Consider the following 21313-nt stretch of genomic DNA (forward strand, 5'->3'; position numbering starts at 1 on the left):
CCAGATATTTTAGATGGTAGATGCTAACCATGGGTCAATGGTATTTGTTTCTCAATTACTTAATTACGTTCATAGATGATATTTTGTATCAAGGGGTCTGGCCAACGACAAAATGCTTGATTATTATAGAGTAAATCCGAATAAAATGAGACAGATATGAAATATTATATACATTGCAAGTTTATTATTTACTCGTTCATCTAAAAAACATAAATTTTTTTTTTCCAAAAATATTATACATATACACGGGTTATGGCTTTTATTTATACAATCCGGTAGATGACGAATGAGTAGCTACGTATAAAAATTCGTAAAAGATAGAAACTCACTACTTTAGTTAATCCTCTTTTGGTCAGAGCGGTTTTAAATTACTTTAATTATACTTGGGTTATCATTATACCGTATTCAGGTGCTTTCTAACCCCGCTTGTGTCTTTTGCGCAGTACGGGCATCTGTATTCCTGATTCGAGTGACTCGAATCGTACCAGCACGGTCTCATATTAGCCAGTTCGGATATATCTTCTGTAAAATTAATGTCTTTCAATTTTTTTCCATTGTTCCAATGTTAGTTTTACGCCGCATCTAGTCGGATTTACGTCGAAAAGCTCATCGTGTTGATCGTATTTTCGGATATCTACGTAATACGGTGATCGTGACTAGATCCATATATCTTGATAAAGTTCGAACGTAACATTTCGGCTACTATTTTAGTGCTCCAATAACAGACATCTTGGAAATGATTTGTCCTAAAACTACCCCCTTATTTATGGGTCTAAGTCAGACGACTAATTAGTTGATTAATTCTCATAGTCTAACAGTTTACTCAAAGTATTTGAGGATTCTATCACATATAATTAACGGTGTTTTTTATACTCGGGTCTAATATCACCCAGCATATAGGACCATCTGTTCGGTTTTTTCTAAACAATTTAATTACCTCAGCGCTATGAGCACTAAAAATGTTCGAATTATTGCTAGTGTAATTGGTTTGAAACCTCACACATAATTTCCCATCTCGGACGTGTCTCCGATCTAAATCACTTAATTGCCTTCGTCTTCCACATATAATTAATGGTGTTTGGATACTATCGACCCATCTGCTACTAGTCTAGGTAATTGGTTTTGCTCACACCTATTTTCCCCAATCGTGGTCATGTATTGATCTAAATCAATTAATTGCCTTCTTTGTCGGTATATGGTATCATGGGTCTGGATAGCAACGAAATGCTAGATTAACGTAACTCAGAATGAGTCAAAAATGAAATCTTTTATTCAATTAATGTTTTATTTAGTCCTAAAAAACATAAATATTTTTATAAATATTGTAGATAAACATAGGTCATATACCTATACATGAAAAAACCATAAATTTCATAAAAGATAGAAACTCACTACTTTAGTTAATCCTCTTTGGTTAGAGCGGATCTTAATGAAGTCCTGGATTAGTCATTTCGGATACTTATTTCTATCTAAGAGTTTAACGCAAACTAACGTATATAAATTGATGTATTTTACATATTTTGTTGTTCGGTTATGATATAAATATTATCTAATTAATATCTGTGAAATTATACTTGGGTGATCATTACACCGTATTCAGGTGTTTTTCGTACTCCAGAAGTGTCTTTTGCGCAGTACGGACACCTGTATTCCTGATTCGAGTGACTCGAATCATACCAACAGGGCGTCATGTTGGCTAGTTCGGGTATATCGTCATTAAAATTAATGTCTTTCAATTTTTTCCATTGTTCCAATGTTAGTTTTACACCGCATCTAGTCGGGGAAACACCGAGAGGTTCATCGAATAGATCGTATTTTCGGATATCTACGTAAATACGATGATCGTGACTAGACCTATATATTTTGATAAAGTTCGTACGACCAACAGTCATTACACCCACGTATTCGATATCTTCTTTAACGCGCGCAATTTCGTGTTCGATATCGGATTTACAAAAATCTATATGCACCCACTCTTGGAGATCGAGCGAAATACCGTTTTTAGTGGGATACAGTTGTTTTCTTCGTTCACAGCACTCGTAGGACCGTAAATCTACACGTTTTACCCCCTGCCACGTTTTCGCACTCGCGTAAACAAGAGATCCCAGATAATGGGGTTCGGGGTCATTGTTCCAGGTGTTACGCAAGTTCGCACTTTTCGACGGGCCGGCGACAGCGGTGTCATTAACGATCGAACCTAAAAGAACAATAAAATATTATATATCAGTATACGTATATTTTAATATTTGACGGTTTCGAATACGGGAAATAAGTAGAAACTTACTAAAGTCGAGTTTCAGCGAGGGGTGTTTTCTTTTTCTAGATTGAAGCGATGACTTTGCTTTAACTGGTGTATTAGATATTTCTAAAATACTTTGTCCGCTGGCCGAATCCATTATTACGATGATGTTTTATGATGTTGACGGTTCAAAGTCTCTGAGCAGAATGACTAAATTATGGATTTGCAACGCGTTTTTATTGTCAGAAAATGACTTACCCGAACTCGTTTTATGGTTTTACATGTTACGAAATATGTTCGCCTAAACTTGTCTATGATTTCACAATAGCCGTCAAAAGAAGCCATCTTGGATTTAACCCCGCTCCCCTCTCTATACACGCGCTCGCATAGGATTATATAATCATGGCGTCATCTAGGATGACGTCACTCGCTTACACACGTACACACAAACGCACGCATGCGCACGCATCTGTATAGGATTACGGACTAGCGCCATCTAGGATTTAACTGCGCACTCGCTTTGTTTACACTCGCATAAACGAGACGTGACTTACGAAAATGTCTGGCGATTTTTTTACCGTGGAAAACATTTTCCTAAAAAAAAAAAAAATCAACTACCACGGAACATGAAATAAATCATGTCGACTTTGAAGATATCGACTGGTCTACCGGATTTGCGATTTGCAAATATTGTAATACGACAATTACATACGGTAGTTTTCGAGTAACGACGTGTTGCAGGAAACCGATTTGTGAAGATTGCTGGCTAGTGAACGCTCGATGGTTAGGCGTTCAACATGATTTCGAATGTCCTATCGAGAATTGCATGGCACATTTTAGGATTATCAAACATATCGCGAAAAAAGACTGTTATCGTTGTCACGCGCAAGAGGATTTGCTTCATTGTTGTGATAAAACTATATGCTGGCCCTGTTTAAGCGAACTTAAAACGTGTGAAGGGTATGAAGAAAATTTTTGTTATAACTGCATAACTTTATTTTGTGGCATCAACACGTGTTTAATATGTTTGGAAATAACTAAACAAAAGACAGACTGCTGCGACGCTTATATTCACGTCTCGTGCGCCAAGGAATTCGGATTTAAACCGTGTTTAAACTAAATTTTAACGGTGAATAAAATGTTTTTTTTTAATTGTTTTACATTGTTTTTTTAATTTTTGGTTTTCTTTGTCTCGAATTTGCCCGTACTCAGGGAAAAGCGCCATCTAGGATTTAACTTCACTTCCCCCTCACCTCCACGTACACATATGATCTCGTAATAGCGCCATCTAGGATTCAACTTTTCCCATAAACATGCATAGGAATGCGTAAGCGCCATCTAGGATTCAATCATACCAATAAATAAATTTGGATTGAACACCGCCAATAAATTTGATTTGGATTTAACACCGCCAATAAATTGATTTGGATTTGTTGTCAATAATTTGATTTGGATTTAACGGAAAAATTTTGAATTTTCCCGCCAAAAATTTGAAATTCAACCGCCACTTCCGGCCGCCATCTTGGATGACGTCACTTCCGGTCGCCATCTTGGATTACGTCACTTCCGGCCGCCATCTTGGATGACGTCACTTCCGGTATGACGTCACTTCCGGCATGACGTCATCCCTCCTCCCTCCCCCCTCCTCACTCCTCCCTCCTCCCTCCACTGTGACATACCCTAACTACTACTCACTATGCTTCACCGCGTCTGAGTTCGTGGAAATGGCGCAGCGTATTCATTATTTGTTTTTGAGAACATCCTACAAGTTTCTACTAATTGTAGACGTTCTTAAAACCCTCCAGTTTAAGAAAATAAATTCTTGAATATGGTACTTTCAAAAGATCATTTACATGCACCGCCGAGATTTTTACAGTCCCGTAGCGTTATAACGAGCTTTGACCATAGTATGGGCGTGTGTTTGAAATGTGACCATTTCGTTTCGTATTTCGGTTCGTATTTTAGCCCTTCTGGCAAAAAAATTTCCATTTCGTAATTTCGTAGTTTCGTAATTTCGTAGTTTCGTAAGTTCGTAAGCTCGTTTCGTAATTTCGCTCCATATTTCGTAATTTCGTAGTTTCGTACTTTAGCAGGACCCTGAATTTCTCTAACTAAATGAACATTATTTTTCCAATAACTCCGATCAAGAGTGACTCTCCCGTTTATTAGGAAACACACGCAACTAGTGGAATAGGTTTGATTTACACACATGTTGCAGGTATAAATTGTTTTTCACTATAGAATTTGTGATCCATAAAAGCCAAAATCAACATCAGCCGGAAACCCAGACCAAATCAATTCATAATTTATTGATTGAATCTACACTACAATATATGTATTTATTCAAATATTTCATTAAAAAGATTAACTTCTTGAATCTATTCCAAATCTTAATACGTTCTTATCTATAAATTCACTCAATGTATCGACTCAGCAGGTGCTTAAGATTAGTTCTTAATAGGACAGATCCATTTTAAGCATGGTGATAATACAGTATCATGATGTTTGAATGCCAAAATAAATGCTTGGTCAAATAAATTCATATTTGTTGATTGTACGTCCGCGTATGTTCGGTTTCAAAGCTGAATCATATCTGACGTTTACACATCGGTTGCATATTAGGTTCGAATCTGTCAATGCATTTTATTCTATGTATCGGTATTTCAATTCACTACAATTCCCATCGTTCTGAATGGCTTTGCAGAAAACCCGTAATCGCTGCTTGGCAGCAATATTCACTATAATTGTGTTGTGTCGAAATGTTTGTCACAGAACTCCTCTATTACGGCATCTTATGTATTTGTATTCACAGCGATGCGCTAATGTATATTTTGTCCTACGATTAGTCGTTAAGGATCATCATCAGACAGTCGTCACGCTTTACTATATAAAATAACAAGGGATGAAACGCAGTTCAATTCGTGCCAGCCAGAAAGTTGGGACAGTCACGTGACAGTCGCGCTTCTTATTTGACTGAATGCAAACCCGAAGCATCTAACATGGAAACTATGATACGAAAAATATTTGAGAATAACTTACATTCAAATGCATTTTTTTTCTAGGAATTATATATTTGATCATAATTTATTCTTTATAAGTTATTAATTTCATATGAATCATAATCTGACAATTGGTATCGGTCTGTGAATATGTTAACTTTTCATGTTAAAGTTTTAAATGTGATGACATCATCAGAATGTCACATGACTGTCCCAACTTTCTGGCTGGCACAACTTTGAAGGCGTTTCATCCCTTGTTATTTTATATAGTAGCGTGACGACCGTCTGATAATGATTCTTAACGACCAATTGTTTATCGAAACTTTATAGCGGATAAATAAACAATATAAACACAAGGTATTTCCGTGATATTTTGAATTTATTCGCAGTTCATATTTAGCGCCATTCTCGCGAGATTATCAACAACCCGGAAATAAAATCCAAGCCCATCGCCAAACCCCTGTGCTACAAGTATCGTTCCGCATGATTGAGCGCGTGTACTGCACACCGAGTTAGCTGAACCCGAGTATACCGGGGCAATCTATTGACAATAATCTGCAATCCATTGACAATAACTATGCCTAATAATAAACCAAGCAGCAAGAAAAGTGGCAAGAAGAATAGAGTTGACCCTGACCCGAATGGCGACTGCAGAGCAGCAGCCAAAAAACCAAGAGGCAGCTCTCTAGGGGATCATCCAGCTCTACGCCACCTAAGAAGAAAGCACTCCCTGTCGAGAATTACCCGAAAGAAAGTGACGAGAACAGCGACTCCCCCGACTCTGATACAGAGCAAGAATCTTCGGAAAATGTAACCTTACGGGATCTACTGGATGATATAAGAGGGCTAAAACGGTTACTAGAAATGAAAATAGACAGGAAATCTCAGCTCTCAAAGATGAATTGGACCAGTTCAAACTCGACTTCGAAATAACGGTGGACTTCAAAATCGACAACGCAAAAGATAGAGCTCCGCCTCGAGTTTACTACAACATGAGTGACATCGAACAGAAAGTCGAAAAATCCCAAATATCAGCGCTATAGAAGAAAAATTAATAGACCTTGAAGCTAGATCTCGTCGTGACAACCTTGTGTTCCTAGGTGTACCAGAGTCGCAAAACGAGAATATCGATACCAAAGTCCGAAAGGAACTGGCTGATAAACTTTGGTCTAAGCAAGGACAAAACAGATAGCATTGTTTTCCAACGGTTACACCGTAATCCTGGCAAAAGTACCCCGCGAACCGTTTCTGGCAAATTCAGGGATTATTCTGACCGCGAGTTAGTTTACAGTGTGCGCAATAATGCGGCAAGCAACAGCACCATAATTGTCGCAGATTACCCGCTGGAAATCTGAATTAGGCGAAGAATGTTGTTTGATAAGCTAAACGAAACGGAAAAACAACACCCTTCAACGGAAGGTTACGTTTCATACGACAACCTGTCTACGAATGGAAGTCTATATCGCGTTATCGACAATGAAGCGCGCTGTACGGGCTGTATATATCACAATAATTGTCTTTGTATTAAGACCACGAGTTTGTCAAATAAAGTCAAGTAAAGTAAAGTAAAGTCAATCTCCAAAACGACATGTACTAGTCACAACGAATACATTTTCATGTCATTTTGATAATTCATCCTAGTGATAGTGTTGCTTTCACCACGTTATCACTGGGATAGCTGATTTTAACCCGGTGATAAAGTGAACACAGGTTTGAAAAATGCACTATCCCAGTGATAGGAATATCTAACACCGGGATAGCGATTCATCACCGGGATAGGGCTTATCACCGCTTTGTAAAACGCAGCCCAGATAAAAGACCCCATTATTAAAGACTTCCGCGTTAAGAGAAGACCATATTTCCGACGGCAGATGCAAAATAACTTTGGAGATTAGACGAATATCTCATAGAAACCCGAGCAGTTATGCAATCGATCCTACTGCGAGCTCTAGCGGAGAGCGCCGCGGACAAGCCATATTGCAGGACTGGGTGTATAATATCTATCCAAGTAATCTAGTCTTCCATATCATTTTATCAAAATTATTAAAACTAAACTCATTTTGATGTAAATACACTGATCATTGATGTTCTATTTTTATCGCAGTGACAGACATCATCAGTGGCAGTGGTTTGCTGGCGGAGCCGACAGCGCGTGGTACATTCGCGTCAGATGTAATTTACTGTGGTCCTTTCTAACTATGTGAACAACCTCGACAGCCGCTCGAAGATGCGAAGCAAGTTAAAAATCACGTGTAATTATCGCGGTTTTGACTTCCCATTGAAATTCAACTTTAGAATTCAGACACTATTGAATTCCAAATTACATTTAAGGTTACATGTGTATTTGTCATATTTTAGATTCATGAAAAAGCAAGGCAATTATAACTGATACGTTCAGCTACATTCACCCCCAGCCTGCCGGGCGAAGTTGGACTTGTTCCTTTTGCCAACTTGTCTAAAACTTCTCGAACTGGATTTTCTCAACGAAGTCTCAAGTTCTATGGGCCTCTTGTAATAAAACCTCGTATACTTAATTGTACGGACATATAAACCAGTATCGCAGGAAAAACCCGCTATCGTCCTTTTGCAGAGATAATTCAAACTTGTAGTTAATGCTTATATAGGAGATCATTCTAATGATGAAAACCAGAACTGATCACGAAATCGCAAAAAAATGGAAAAGGCATTATGATTTAATTATAAAATGGAAAATATATTTTTATTGAAGGTTGTTTGAACTAAAAAAAGCCCAGTTTGAAAAGGTAGTAAAGCCCATACTTATACAATCCCTTAGGTGGTTTTATGGTCTATGTATAGATGTCAAATACGTACAGCTTTTAGAATATATTTTTACATTATTTATATGATCGCTTTTATGATTAGAGAATGATTTAATCACTGCCATCAACAAATTTCGAGACAATTACCCCGAGATAAATGACACAGTTCGGTGTGCTACTTTTTTAAAGAGTGATTATTCCACGTTGCATAATTGTTCATACATCAAGTAAGCAGTAATCACGACCACGACAGCTATATTCTGCAGATTTTTAACTGCATAATTGCAGCCCCGCTTATCACAGTTTGTTTCAATAATAGGCATGCAATTTTGTGGTCATGAAGGATCGTATAAAAGACGTCTGGGACAGAGCTTCTTTGCCAGTTAGCCTGTGTTCGAGAGCCTAAAGGATGTCACGAATGCAAATCAGTAAATCGGGCGGAGGCTCGTCCTCCATGTCATCGAGTTCTTCATCGTCTCGGACAATATCCGGTGGTGGAAGTAGTGGTGGCATGGGCATGAGTGGTGGAATGTCTGGTGGAATGATGGGTGGAACGTCTGGAGGTGTCAGTGAAAAAACCGTTGTAACGGTTACAGAAACGACTTCTGGAAGTAGTGGACAGACATATGGCACTGGTGGCGACGATTCCATTGAAACGTACTACCGTTCTTCGATGAATCCAAGAACGACAGTTATCTCGCGAACACAAGCAGGAGTGACAGGTTCAAGTACCCAGAAAAGAGGCCGCGTTGAAGTAAGGCAACCATCCGGTAGTGGAGCCTTTTCCTTCTCATCAGCTGATGTAACGGCTATGAGAGGTGAGCGGGAAAAAGAAAAGAAAGATATGCAAGATCTTAACGAGAGATTTGCAGGATACATTGAAAAGATAAGATTTCTGGAGGCGCAAAACAGAAAACTTGCTCAGGAACTGGAGACTCTGAAATCAAGATGGGGCAAAGAAACAATAGAGATAAAAAAGCGTTATGAGGGCGAGCTTTTGGAAGCGCGGAATCTTGTAGATGACCTGACCAAAGAAAAGGCCAAATGGCAGTTACGTGCCAATACACTTCAAGATGAATTAACAGGCATAAAAGAAAGGTGAGAATACTCTGACATATAATAGCAATGTAATGTCGAATAAGCCTCGATGTAGATTTTACAAAACCTTTTGGAAGGTACATGTTTGTGTATATAATTGTCAATATACTTTTGTAAGCATGTGTTCTTGCATTTGAACAAGATTATCCATTGATCACGTTGAATAATGGTGATTTCAAATTAATATGTACAAGTCCTTCACGCTATCTAAGTCAATGTGTGCATTAACGTACTTATTTAAGGCCAACCTCAATATTTTAAGCAGGTCACTCGTTAGTGTAACATTATATCATACAAAAAGTAAATGAAATGAGAAATAATAGTGGAAATTATAGTTATTTAGCGGCATGGATTTCTACACTCAAATTGAACAAAATTGGCACGATTACCATAATAATTGACCTTCCCTCGCAAATGACGAGTGTTCGTTATGCCACCAATTAGCATGAATTATTGTGATTAGTCTCATGACCGATATATTCTTCAAACGTTTTATGCTCTAAAAGGGTACCATGTTTAACAATGCACATTTTTGTCGAACAATGACTTCTTTCCAAACAATCATATCTCGACTTATATTCCACAGAACCAAATGGTAAAAAGCTTATTAAAGATGATAGAAAATAGATTGTGGACTATTTACGCTTGAGTGCATAATTGTCCACCAGATAGAGCCCTCAATTTTTGAATGTCAGTTACTGAAAGTTAGTGGAAACTACTCGGTTAATTTACTTTCGAATTCCTTTGAACGATAATTACAGATGTGGCTTAATTTAAGCTATTCCTAATTTTTACTTCGCTCATATCTCATCATATAACGGCGTTATATAGATTGATGCATACTGCTTGCTACCTATTATTTTGAATAAATATTTTCTTTACGAAATAAGCTTTCGAAATCTGATTCTATATCCGCCGATGAGATAGTTCGACCACACGCTGTATTCGTGATTACAACCATAGTCTCGTTACCGTTATCTGCTATCATAAATGTTAGTTGAGAATCGATGGTTTGAAATCAAAGTATAGTTCGACAAAATAAATCTGTGATACTTGACTTTTTGTTCAGGGTGCTCTGCTCTTGCTTTTCACCATAAACAAATATATTTTCATCCCTTGTGAACATCAGATACGAGGACCTCGTTCGTCGTACGGAAATTGACCGGGAAACCATCTCTAAACAGCATCAGCAGATGGCAGACTACGAATCAGAAATAAATCTTTTGAGACGAAGAATCTCTTTCCTCGAAGAGGAACATAAACGCGACAAAGAAACTATAAAAACATTGAATGCTGACATAATGAGACTCAGAGTGGTAATCATATGCTATATTTTTCATCAAATTGTCTTCGTTGTTTATTCTTGCCTTTGACTCTCAACTTTTTTTTTGTTAGGACCTAGACGATGAAACCTTACAGCGAATCGATAAAGAGAACCGACTTCAAACACTTGAAGAGGAATTGGCATTCCTGAAGTCAATTCATGAACAGGTATTATTGCATTCATCACTTATCGATGCTCATACAATCAATAATCAAACACATAATAACTAACATGACAATTAATGATTAATAATAACAAATTCGCAAGCAACACTCAATTATTCAAAGATTAACTTTACTATTGTATTCTTTATTTTTGAGGAACTTCGTGAAATGGCAGCCCTGGCATACAAGGACACAACTGCAGAGAATCGCGAGTTCTGGAAGAGTGAGCTAGCTATTGCTATTCGTGACATACAGAATGAATATGAAGACAGATTGGGCAGTATCAAGGGTGAACTCGAGACACATTTCACTATGAAGGTTTGTTAGCTAAACAAGATTTCTAGTCATTGTGTTAAAAACTTTTTTCCAAATCGAGATAAAGTTTAGTCTGCCCTTTTCGCCTAGCCTATATTCTGAAAATATAATATTAAATATTAGACATATTATATTCAATATTGAATGCACACCTGCCTGCATTTACTATATGCGTTTTTATACGTTCAACCCGCGACACATAGCTGTCAGCTTTTTATGAGAATATTGATGATTATGTTCATTTTTTTGAATCTTCATGCAATGCATACGACTTAATGAGTAATCGATTCTTTAAAGATTTCATGATATGGCTGCGAGAGATTCCTCGCTAGCCAACAAGCTGTGCTTGAACTTGGAGCACTTAGACCCTATTCATAATGTGTAACAGGTGCATGCTGCAGCAATAAAGATAGAAATAGGCTTTATGCTTTGCTCCAGGGGGTCACGAGGATTTCATAAAGGGGGTCAGAATCAATACAAAGCTTGATTTCATGCAATATTTCGCGCATTGTCCACCAAGCGTACTACTACGCTACGATGTGCTAGGTGTGTGGATCAATATGGGCTACTACGAGAGAAGTACCACGTTTGGTCAAAATAGCTTTTTTTAAGGAAGAGGGATACGATTCTGTCACTATAAATTCCACGAGTGCCATTTGTGTGAACTTATCATGTCAGTGGCATTGCACTAATGTGTCTATTCTTATTTATCTTTATAATGTAGATTATCCTAAATATCTAAATAAGCCCAACGCACACGGTAGAACGGTTGTTTCATCAAAACAGAAAACGCTCTTTTACAATGCGTTTAGCGTAAAAGTTTTACATGCAAACGATAAAACGTTCAACGCACACGGCATAACGAAAACGTGTTGAAAACCCGATTGGTTTTTTTTCAACTTTCAACATGAATAGTTTGGGCCTGTGATGAGAATAACGAATGGATATGGCATTGAACTGAGTTTTAATTATGGAGGAACAAAGAAATCTACCTTTTTGCACATTGTTTGCTCGGAGATTAAGATATCGGAAAAATGTCGAGAATCTGTTCTTCGAATTATGATGAAAACATTACGGAGCACTAAAGTTTATATGCCCAACGTTTCACTCTTCTTGCCATGAAACGTGTAATAAGATACAGCGTACAACTTCAATATGAATTGGTTTTTTTTTAATTTTTCGAATTCGATAATTTCATCCATTTTAGCTCAACGAAACCAGGACTAGTGGTGCGAAATCAGGGCTGGAGACGGCTCATTACAAGGATGAGACCAAAAAGCTCAGAAACCAGCTAGGTGAACTACGAGCTAGAATTTCAGAGCTCGAGGCGCAGGTCATATCACAGTTTTATTGCGATCAGATTTCCTAAAGTCGATACCATTTTAAGTTTTCCACAATTACTCTATTACTCTATATTGGCGTCCATAACACTTTTCAGATTTTCTATTTTTTCTAGAACGGAAATCTACAACGTGAATACGATATGTTGCTCAGAGAATACCAAGACAAGGAGTCTCAATGGGAGGCGGAGAGAACTGACTTAACCATCCAACTAAATCAGAAGATTCAAGAATTGGAATCGATGAGCATTACGTTAAACGAATTGCTAGATGCTAAACTTTCGCTTGAACTTGAGATAATAGCATATAGAAAACTTTTGGAAGGTCACGAAGGAAGGTAAGCGTCTAAAGAAAATAGTTACATACAATTAGTATCAATGATAATTTCTTGGAGAATCATGTTAATCCTGGAAGTGAGAAGTCGATACCTAAGAATATATTTGGTATCTGAGAGTATTAAATCGAAAAACTCCAAAACATGGTAACGCTATGTATGTCATCCCGATATGTTAAAAGATTTTACATATTGAAGAATGGACACCGACAACCAACAATGTATCATAGAAATTGCACGATAAAAACATGGCAAAGTTCCGTATCTGGAAAAGAAAGCCATAAAAGAAGAGTGAAAATCTTTACTCTTTAGAGATGTGACCCGTTGACATGTTGTCAGACCTACCAAGTTCCAAAAATGCATGTCATGTGTAGTGTACACTGCTTACAAGAAAAATTCAAGATATCGAACGGACTTGAAAACCTTTTAAATGGATGTTATTAGTGGAAATTCAAGATGACCATGATGGCCACTTTAGGATAACCAGAAAGCTGATTTTAGGTTTTTGGTTAGGTGATTTTATGTGTAATCCATGGACCTAGAAAATTATTACTTTCTAAGTAAATTGCCCCTCATTTGTAGTGTCTTGAGCACTTACAAGGAGTTCAAAACCACCGCGGTAGCGATTTTGGAAGATCGGAGAAACTTAATGTTTGTAATGAGTGAACGAACCCAATTACATGTACAAAATTGAAAATGAATCGCACGCGAATGAGAAATTCCAAGATATCTGCCTGGTGGCCATTTGTTGTATCTACTCTAAAAATGCAAGAAATAGATATGTACTAACAAGAAATTCAAAATGTCTGCCGTGCTGGCCGTATTGGAAGAGTGAGAAAGCTGACTTAAGCTGACTTTAATCAATAGGTGTAATTCAATGGCTTCTCCTATGTCACTAGTCAAGCTAAAGAGAAATTGCACATTATTTGATATCTGGAGATTGGTAACAAGAAATTCAAGATGTCCGCTGTGACGGCCTTATAAGAAGAGCGACTTTCGATAGGTCTAATCCATACCATATAACAAGTTAAAGCTACTTGATTTGTGGAGGGTGATAACGAGAAATTCAAGGTTTCTGCTGTGGCAGCCATATTGGAAGACTGAGAATTCCAAGCTAATTTCTAAAGGGTGTAATCCATGGATGTATAGCACATAATAGCTTCCAACTTGCAAGATAAACACACGAAATTTTGAGAGTAGAAAGCTACCGAGGGAAAGCGCCTGGCACACGGCGCACACTGAGTGAGTAAAATAGGACGGTAACCCACCCTACATAAGTTACATAATGATTTGGTACATATTGCAGCTTAAGTCAAACAGTAGAAAAATGGTATGAATGGATGAGAACACATGGCACAGAAACTCACCTTAAATGGTTAGAATCCTACCAAAGTGAAATTGGTGGTGGTGGTGGAGCTGGTAGCGGTGGTGCTGGCAGCGGTGGTGGTGGCGGCGGCGGTGGTGGTGGAGCTGGTGGTGGTGGTGGTGGTGGCAGCGGTGGAGCCGCTATGCAGATGTCAATGTCTATGTCAGGAGGTTAGATATCCTGTAGATATGTTGTCATAATTATGTTTCGGCATAACATGTTTCATCCTTCAAATTCAGGAAGTTCTGGCTCAGCCGGTTCCGGTTCCATGGCAGCTAAAACGTCTTACCAACGAACTGCAAAAGGTGATGTAGCAATTAAAGAGGCCTCCGCGGATGGTCGGCACGTCATATTAGAGAACACGGGAAACAAGGTAACTTTGCTTTATCAAGCATCAATTCTAAGTATGGGTAGTCATTTCCAAAAATTCCGATAATTCCTTACGAAGTCTACATGGGCACGAATTACATGGGTAGACAATACAATGCCGACAACATCTGCAACGTCAACTTTGCTTACGATGGTGTATGTAGTAAACGCTATGCCGACAATTCCGACTTGTTGCATATTTATGTGTGGCCATAGGCAAATCACGTCTTTGATAACTCGATACTCATATATCGTAGATACTATAATATTAGGTATTATATTTGACCAAATTCTTGTTTGTTCAAATGTTTATTTATCGCATTTCAGCCACATAACCTAACTGGATGGAGAGTAAAACGAGATATTGATGATGGAAAACAAGAATTCTCATTTGACTTCCCCTCCTATACATTAGGTGGTGGCGGCAGTGTGAAGGTAAATTACCATTTCACAGTACAAACTATGAGTAAAATATGCATCACATACCTATATAGTAGGGTCTTTTTTGTTTTGAAAATAATATAGATCTATGCAAAAGGCGGTATGAAACGAGGTGAAAGAGACGCTTTCGAGTTAAAAGAAGTAACCTGGGGCGTTGGTACTAATGTCACAACATTCATTTATAACAAAGAAGGAGAGGTAACTAAATCAATGTACAAATTCCGTTGCAAATTCCGTTAAAGTTGAAAGTAATGTCGAGTTGAAATGAATATTCGTCGCAGTAGTTTGATTTACGAATGATTTGGAAAATATGAATACCCAAAAATACTGGATAAATAAGCTCCATTATTCTTGCATGAAGAGCATGGCTATTTAGCATGAGTGACCTTTGGTGGGCACAGGTCCTACAAGTCATGTCTTACTGGATTAAATTCAATTAAGTTTGAAGCAACCAAAATACTAAGAACGTTTAATTGTACGATTGTAACATATCCGTGGTAAATTTCAGGAATGTGCGACATATATCCAGACGACTTCATATTCAAGATATTAAGCTACACTAGTACGAATAATTTTACTTACTTTTCGCAGCTTTAGCTATACATTTTAAAGATAACAGTGTGCTTAAAAGTGTTTTACCCGTACTTTGATAATTCAGTACATCTAACATAATGTCCGTTGATTATATCTATTGAATCAATTAAAAACTCATGGAAGTTATCATCAGAAAGCAAAAGCGACTTTATTTGAATCATGCGCCAAGATATGAGTTCCTGATTGAATGCAATTTTAATTCGATGACCTGATAATGCATCCCGTTGCTCATTTTATGGACAATTTTTGGAGCTCAGTCATTGACCTTGATCAAAGACAAACTTGACAAGCGATTGATCAAATAATTAGAGAATTCATTTCAAGCCCGCTTAATGATTGACAAAAGGTTTTTTTCGAGGGTAACATATTTGAGTCACTGGTAAAGTACATTGCAGAAATGGCTTGCATGGCATACAAGAAAAAATAATTTCTAATATAGAGAACGTATGTGTCCTGAGGCTCAAGCAATTTGGTCACTGCAATCATTCACCATGCAGTCTATACACATTTCATTGCTAAACATAAACAGCTCTTTAGAGGATTGATTTCATAGATCACCTTTGTATTCAGTATGGATGCATCTTATCAATATGAAGCATGAATCCTATCAATATGAAGCATAAATTGGTCCATTTTGTATGTGTAAATGATGTCATTTTCATATTTTATAGGAAAAAGCAACTTACATGCAGATGACAACATACACGGCATAAATCTAACGGAACGAAGGATGCTAAAAAGTGTGACCGTCGATACTTACACTCTTCGAGGTTATATTTGCTAATGCTTGTACATAACGCACTGTACATCTGTACTCCGAGTAAAAGATCTACAGTCCAGACTTACATACAAATGAACTCAATCGTTGATTAGAAAACTTAGATTTGTTATTTAAGAACAATAATGCTAAACCCTAGCTTACAATTAGTCTCGACTGTGACAATGAAACTCCTTAAAACGGTTATGTTAAGTACCTTATATTACTCCATTGAATACCAGTGCCAGTTTCTTTAGATGGAATTATTTCGACCAATAGAGAACTCGTGCTTTCCTATTATTTATTACACTGCATAATGAGAAGCTTATTAGAAAACTAGTTTGTACCGATCATAGGGCACATTAGCGTAGCTTGTATGCTTATAATCATATTAGTTCCTTGGCGACGGTAAAGTATATTGCTGCTGAAATTGTTGTGATAACTTAATTATAGAAGTGGGCAGCTTTTAGTTTAAATGCATAGTACTGTCATTCTGTGAATATTTAACAATATAAGATTACGAAATGTCTCAATGGTTCAATGCGCAAGAATGATTTTATGAATAAAGCTTTTAACATAACCACGGAGAATATTGTCATAGGATTGTCTGTCGCGATAATTTGTTCGCTGAAGAGTTTGCCTCAATTGGATTCATGTCTAATATCTATTCTATTTTCGATACTTACCATGCGAATCTGAGAGTAAAACAGCCGGATGAGAGCAAAAGAAATGAATACGTATGAAAAAGAAACTCGCAATTACATGTACCTTACGACGATAGTAATAGGGGTAATAGGCTTTCAGATCAAAGGTCGAACGGTCGAGCTCGTAAAAAATGAAAAAACATGAAAATAATAACAATTTCTACTTGAATTACTCGCAAAACTCATAAAAATGAAAAATAAATTCTCACACGCTCGAATTTATTTTTCATTTTATGAGTTTCACTCCTAATTCAAGTAGAAATTGTTATTATTTTTATGTTTTTCATTTTTACTCACCCACCCGTTCAACCTTTAACCCGAAAGCCTATTACCCCTATTACTCTTAAAATATTCACATATATGAATAACATTTAAATCATTGAACTTCTAAAATCAATTTTAATAAAAAATATAGTATTAAAATGGAAGCAAATAAGTACTACTGCCCAACATGTAATATCGATATAGATAAATCCCAAAAAGCAAGACACAATAAAACTAGAACACATTTAGAGAATAAATTGAAACTAGAATATTTACAGTTATATTCAGAACAGTTAACAAAGGGAAAGAAATTTATTGAATTATGGAATAATGATCCAAATAATGAACAATACGTTGAGGAATTTGATATCAAGGAATCGAAAGAACTTATCAAAAGCAGCGAGGAATGAAAAAGGATGACGTTGGTCGAAGAAATGGAAGAGGATTCTAAAATTATTAACCAATTTAGTAAAAAAATACGTATAATAAATGGAACCAGAACAACCACAAACTATCAATATTACAAATAACACTGGCGTTATAAACATATATTACAAAAAGTGTTCTAAATGTGAATTAGATAAATCATTAACAGAATTTAGTAAGCGCAAGACTAGCAAAGATGGTTTTCAATATTGCTGCAAAACTTGTTTTAAACTATATACCAAACAATACCGAGAAGATAATAGAGAATCTTATAATGATTATATGACAGAATATATGAGAGGAAGATATCAAACAGATCTTAATTTTAGATTGAAACAATGTTTACGGTCTAGATTAACACAATTATTCAACAAAGAAACACATTCAGAAACACTATCTAATTTATTGGGTTGTTCAGATGAATTTCTCAAATCATGGATAATATTTCAATTCGATGATATAATGAATATAGATAATTATGGGGATTATTACCATATTGATCACGTGTTACCAATATCTAAATTTAACATGAATGATGAATACAATAAAAAACTTATTTGGGGTTGGAAAAATTTAAGACCTTTAGAAAAGAAAGAAAATCAAATCAAATCTAATAAACTAGATTTACAGTTATATTCAGAACAGTTAACAAAAGCAAAGAAATTTATTGATCAATGGAATAATAATCCAAATAATGAACGATACGTTGAGGAATTTGATATCAAGGATCCGAAATGACTTATCTGGACAGTTATAACTACTGCTCCTAATAGATAAACAAAAGTAGTGAGATGGTGCCGTACGGCACCCACATGGTGATATCAAATAGAATTTAAATAAAATATAATAAAAATTACATACCTTCAACTAGCTTGTGAATTCTATTATATTTTTAATATTTTCTTTTCAAAAGAGAATACTTTATATTTTGAATAGATTCAAATAGATATTCTTTAAATTCAAATAGCTAGTATCAGTAGTCAATACTAGAGTTCTTTAACTTTAACTATCTAGTATCATTTGAAGAATACTTATAATACTATTCTTATTAAATTTCTCTAATATAAATGTCAAAGAAATCTAATAAGAATAGTATTGATATTGAAAAGACATTAGATGATTTAGGTATTAGTGATAATAAAGATACAGTTGTTTCTAATTCTATTCAAGTTAATAACAATATTGATTATGAATACTATTTATATTGTAAGCATAGGTAGCATCTTCAATTATTAATTGCTGGCGGGAAATCTAAGGATTTCTTAGGAAAAATTTTAACTTATCAAGAACTAGATGCTATGAAACCCGATAAAGTAATAAAATATTTTAAGATTTATGAAGAAGCTAGATTAGCTAGAATAAATGATTCTATTTCAGATGGTATTGTCAAATGTTATTCTAAGTTATGTAACCAGTTATTACCAATTGATGATGAAAATAAATTATATAGTGATTTGAAAAATGACTACTTAGTTATGACTGAATTACAAAAATGGGTCGGTTATGCTTCATTTCAATTAGGATCGGTTATGACATTGATTTCTACTGGCGTCATAACATTTTCGAATATCAAACCTATGGAATATAAATCAGGTAAGAACGAAACAGATGTACTACAACCAAACAGTGAAACAGAAAATGAATCAGAACAAAAATTAACTAAAATAAATGAGTGATGGAGTTAAGAAAAAGGCTAGATCCGAGAAACAAATTAAATGGGCAAGAGAATTAGGTAAAAGATCATCAGAATTAAAAAAAGCTAAGAAAAAGAAATTAACTGATATAAATGAATCACAGAAATTATCTGATGGTGCCGTACAGCACCCACACGGTGGTATTGATTCAAATAATAATCCATCTAATTCTTCTAATGCTGGAAGTAATTATAAATTATATATTACAATTGGATTAGTAACAGTTATTATATTATCCGGTGTAATATATAAATCAAAATTCAAATCTGATGATAAAGATGATTCCGATGATCGGAAACTTAGTTATCCGTGTACAGACAATAAACCTATCATACCAGAAAATAAATCAAATGAAACTAAATCTAAATTATTATTAATGGATTAAAATAAGATGAAAAAAGAACAATATTTAAGAGCGTTATATTACAACCCAGAAAGTGAAGTATCATTTTCTAACGTTTCAGAATTATGGAATAAAAATAAATCTGATAATAGCAATGGTGCCGTACGGCACCCACACGGTGATATAAAATATAGTGAATTAAAATCATGGTTACAAAATCAACCCACATATCAAATTCATAAAAAGATGGATAAAAAATATTTAACAAGAAAAGTAATGGTTTCATATATTAACCAACAATGGCAAGCTGATTTAATTGACATGAAGAACTTAGAAGAATATAACAAAGGATATTTTTGGATACTAAATGTTATAGATATATTCAGTAGATACGCATGGAGTATCCCGATTAAAAATAAAACTGGTATAGAAGTTACAAATTCTTTTAAATCTATATTTAAAGAAGCTATCCCAGATAAAATACAATTTGATGAAGGTAAGGAATTTTATAACAAACATTTTAAAAAACTATTAACTGATAACGATGTAGAATATTTTTCAACACATTCAGATAAAAAAGCATCTGTTATAGAAAGATTTAATAAAACATTGAAAACTAGAATGTGGAAATATTTTACTGCTAATGAAACATATAAATATATCGATGTGTTAGATGATTTAGTTAAAGGTTATAATAATTCTAAACATAATTCTATAAATATGAAACCTATACAAGCTAGAAAAGAAGAAAATTCAGAAATAGTTTGGAATAATTTATATGGAGCATTTGTTACACATGATTTTGGAGAACCTAAATTTAAAATAGGACAACATGTTAGAATTTCTAAATATCGAAAAACATTTTATAAAGGTTATACCCCTAATTTTACAGAAGAAATATTTAAAATTAAAAAGATAATATTAACTAAACCATTTGTTTATAAATTGTTTGATTTAAAAGATGAAGAAATATTAGGTTATTTCTATGAACAAGAATTATCACTTGTACCAAATCCAGATGAAATAGAATACAAAATAGAAAAGGTATTGAAAACAAAAACTCTAAAGCAGGACCCGCGAAAAAATGACCATTTCGTTTCGTAGTTTAGCATTTCGTATAGTATTTCGTTTCGTACTTTAGCATTTCTTAATTTCGTTTTGCATTTCGTAATTTCGTTGCATATTTCTTAATTTCGTAGTCGTACTTTAGAAGTACCCAGAAATTCATTGCCTTTTTGAAAATTCTATAATGATATTTGTTCTGTCCTAACTTTTATTACTGTTCGAACCAATGTATGCTTTGAAAATATGATGTAATTAAATAAATTTGAATTTGAATTAAATTTGAATATGAGAATCAAGCATAACTTTTGTTTTTTTAACTTGTCTCTTGTTAACAGTTCCAGAGTTTCAATTACAATCAAATCCAAATTGGCTAAAAAGTACATAGGACTAAAGGAAATGAACTGTTAGTCACTGCAAACCTATTCCAGTGTTATGTCGATCGTGTTGAATCACTTTGCTTGAGTTGAAAGAATCAGATATTCTATGGTGCAACATCGGTCGAAGAGATATATCTTGGTGTTGACTGTCCCTTGACCATTTAACTTCATGTGTTTATTGTACATTGGAATCAGCATCATACCCATTTGAACTGCAAAATATTCATACAACATGAAAACCTACAGTACATGTATACAGTAATCAAACTTTCACCGATGTTGGATATTTGAATGAAATGTACAGTCACGTAGTCCGTACG

At 35.3% G+C, this 21313-nt stretch overlaps 1 protein-coding gene across 4 annotated transcripts; it reads left to right on the top strand.

Moving 5' to 3' along the window:
• Nucleotides 1–8361: 8361 nt before the first annotated feature.
• LOC141908153 (70 kDa neurofilament protein-like) lies at nucleotides 8362–16710 on the top strand. 4 transcript variants are annotated; one of them, XM_074798032.1, is made up of 12 exons: nucleotides 8362–9116; nucleotides 10246–10432; nucleotides 10512–10607; nucleotides 10761–10922; nucleotides 12127–12252; nucleotides 12376–12596; nucleotides 13900–13990; nucleotides 14177–14332; nucleotides 14656–14763; nucleotides 14854–14967; nucleotides 15278–15331; nucleotides 16035–16710. In XM_074798032.1, the coding sequence occupies exons 1-11, from the start codon at nucleotides 8428–8430 to the stop codon at nucleotides 15320–15322; spliced, it is 1995 nt and encodes a 664-aa protein (XP_074654133.1). In that variant the 5' UTR covers nucleotides 8362–8427; the 3' UTR covers nucleotides 15323–15331; nucleotides 16035–16710. The 4 variants fall into 4 exon arrangements, with proteins under 4 accessions (XP_074654133.1, XP_074654130.1, XP_074654129.1 ...); XM_074798028.1 differs by having other exon boundaries at nucleotides 8366–9116; nucleotides 13900–14129; nucleotides 14199–14332; XM_074798029.1 differs by lacking the exon at nucleotides 16035–16710 and having other exon boundaries at nucleotides 8365–9116; nucleotides 13900–14129; nucleotides 14199–14332; nucleotides 15278–15332.
• The last annotated feature ends 4603 nt before the right edge of the window (nucleotides 16711–21313 follow it).

This window comes from Tubulanus polymorphus, chromosome 7, assembly GCF_964204645.1.
Source record: "Tubulanus polymorphus chromosome 7, tnTubPoly1.2, whole genome shotgun sequence".
Classification (NCBI taxonomy): domain Eukaryota; kingdom Metazoa; phylum Nemertea; class Palaeonemertea; order Tubulaniformes; family Tubulanidae; genus Tubulanus; species Tubulanus polymorphus.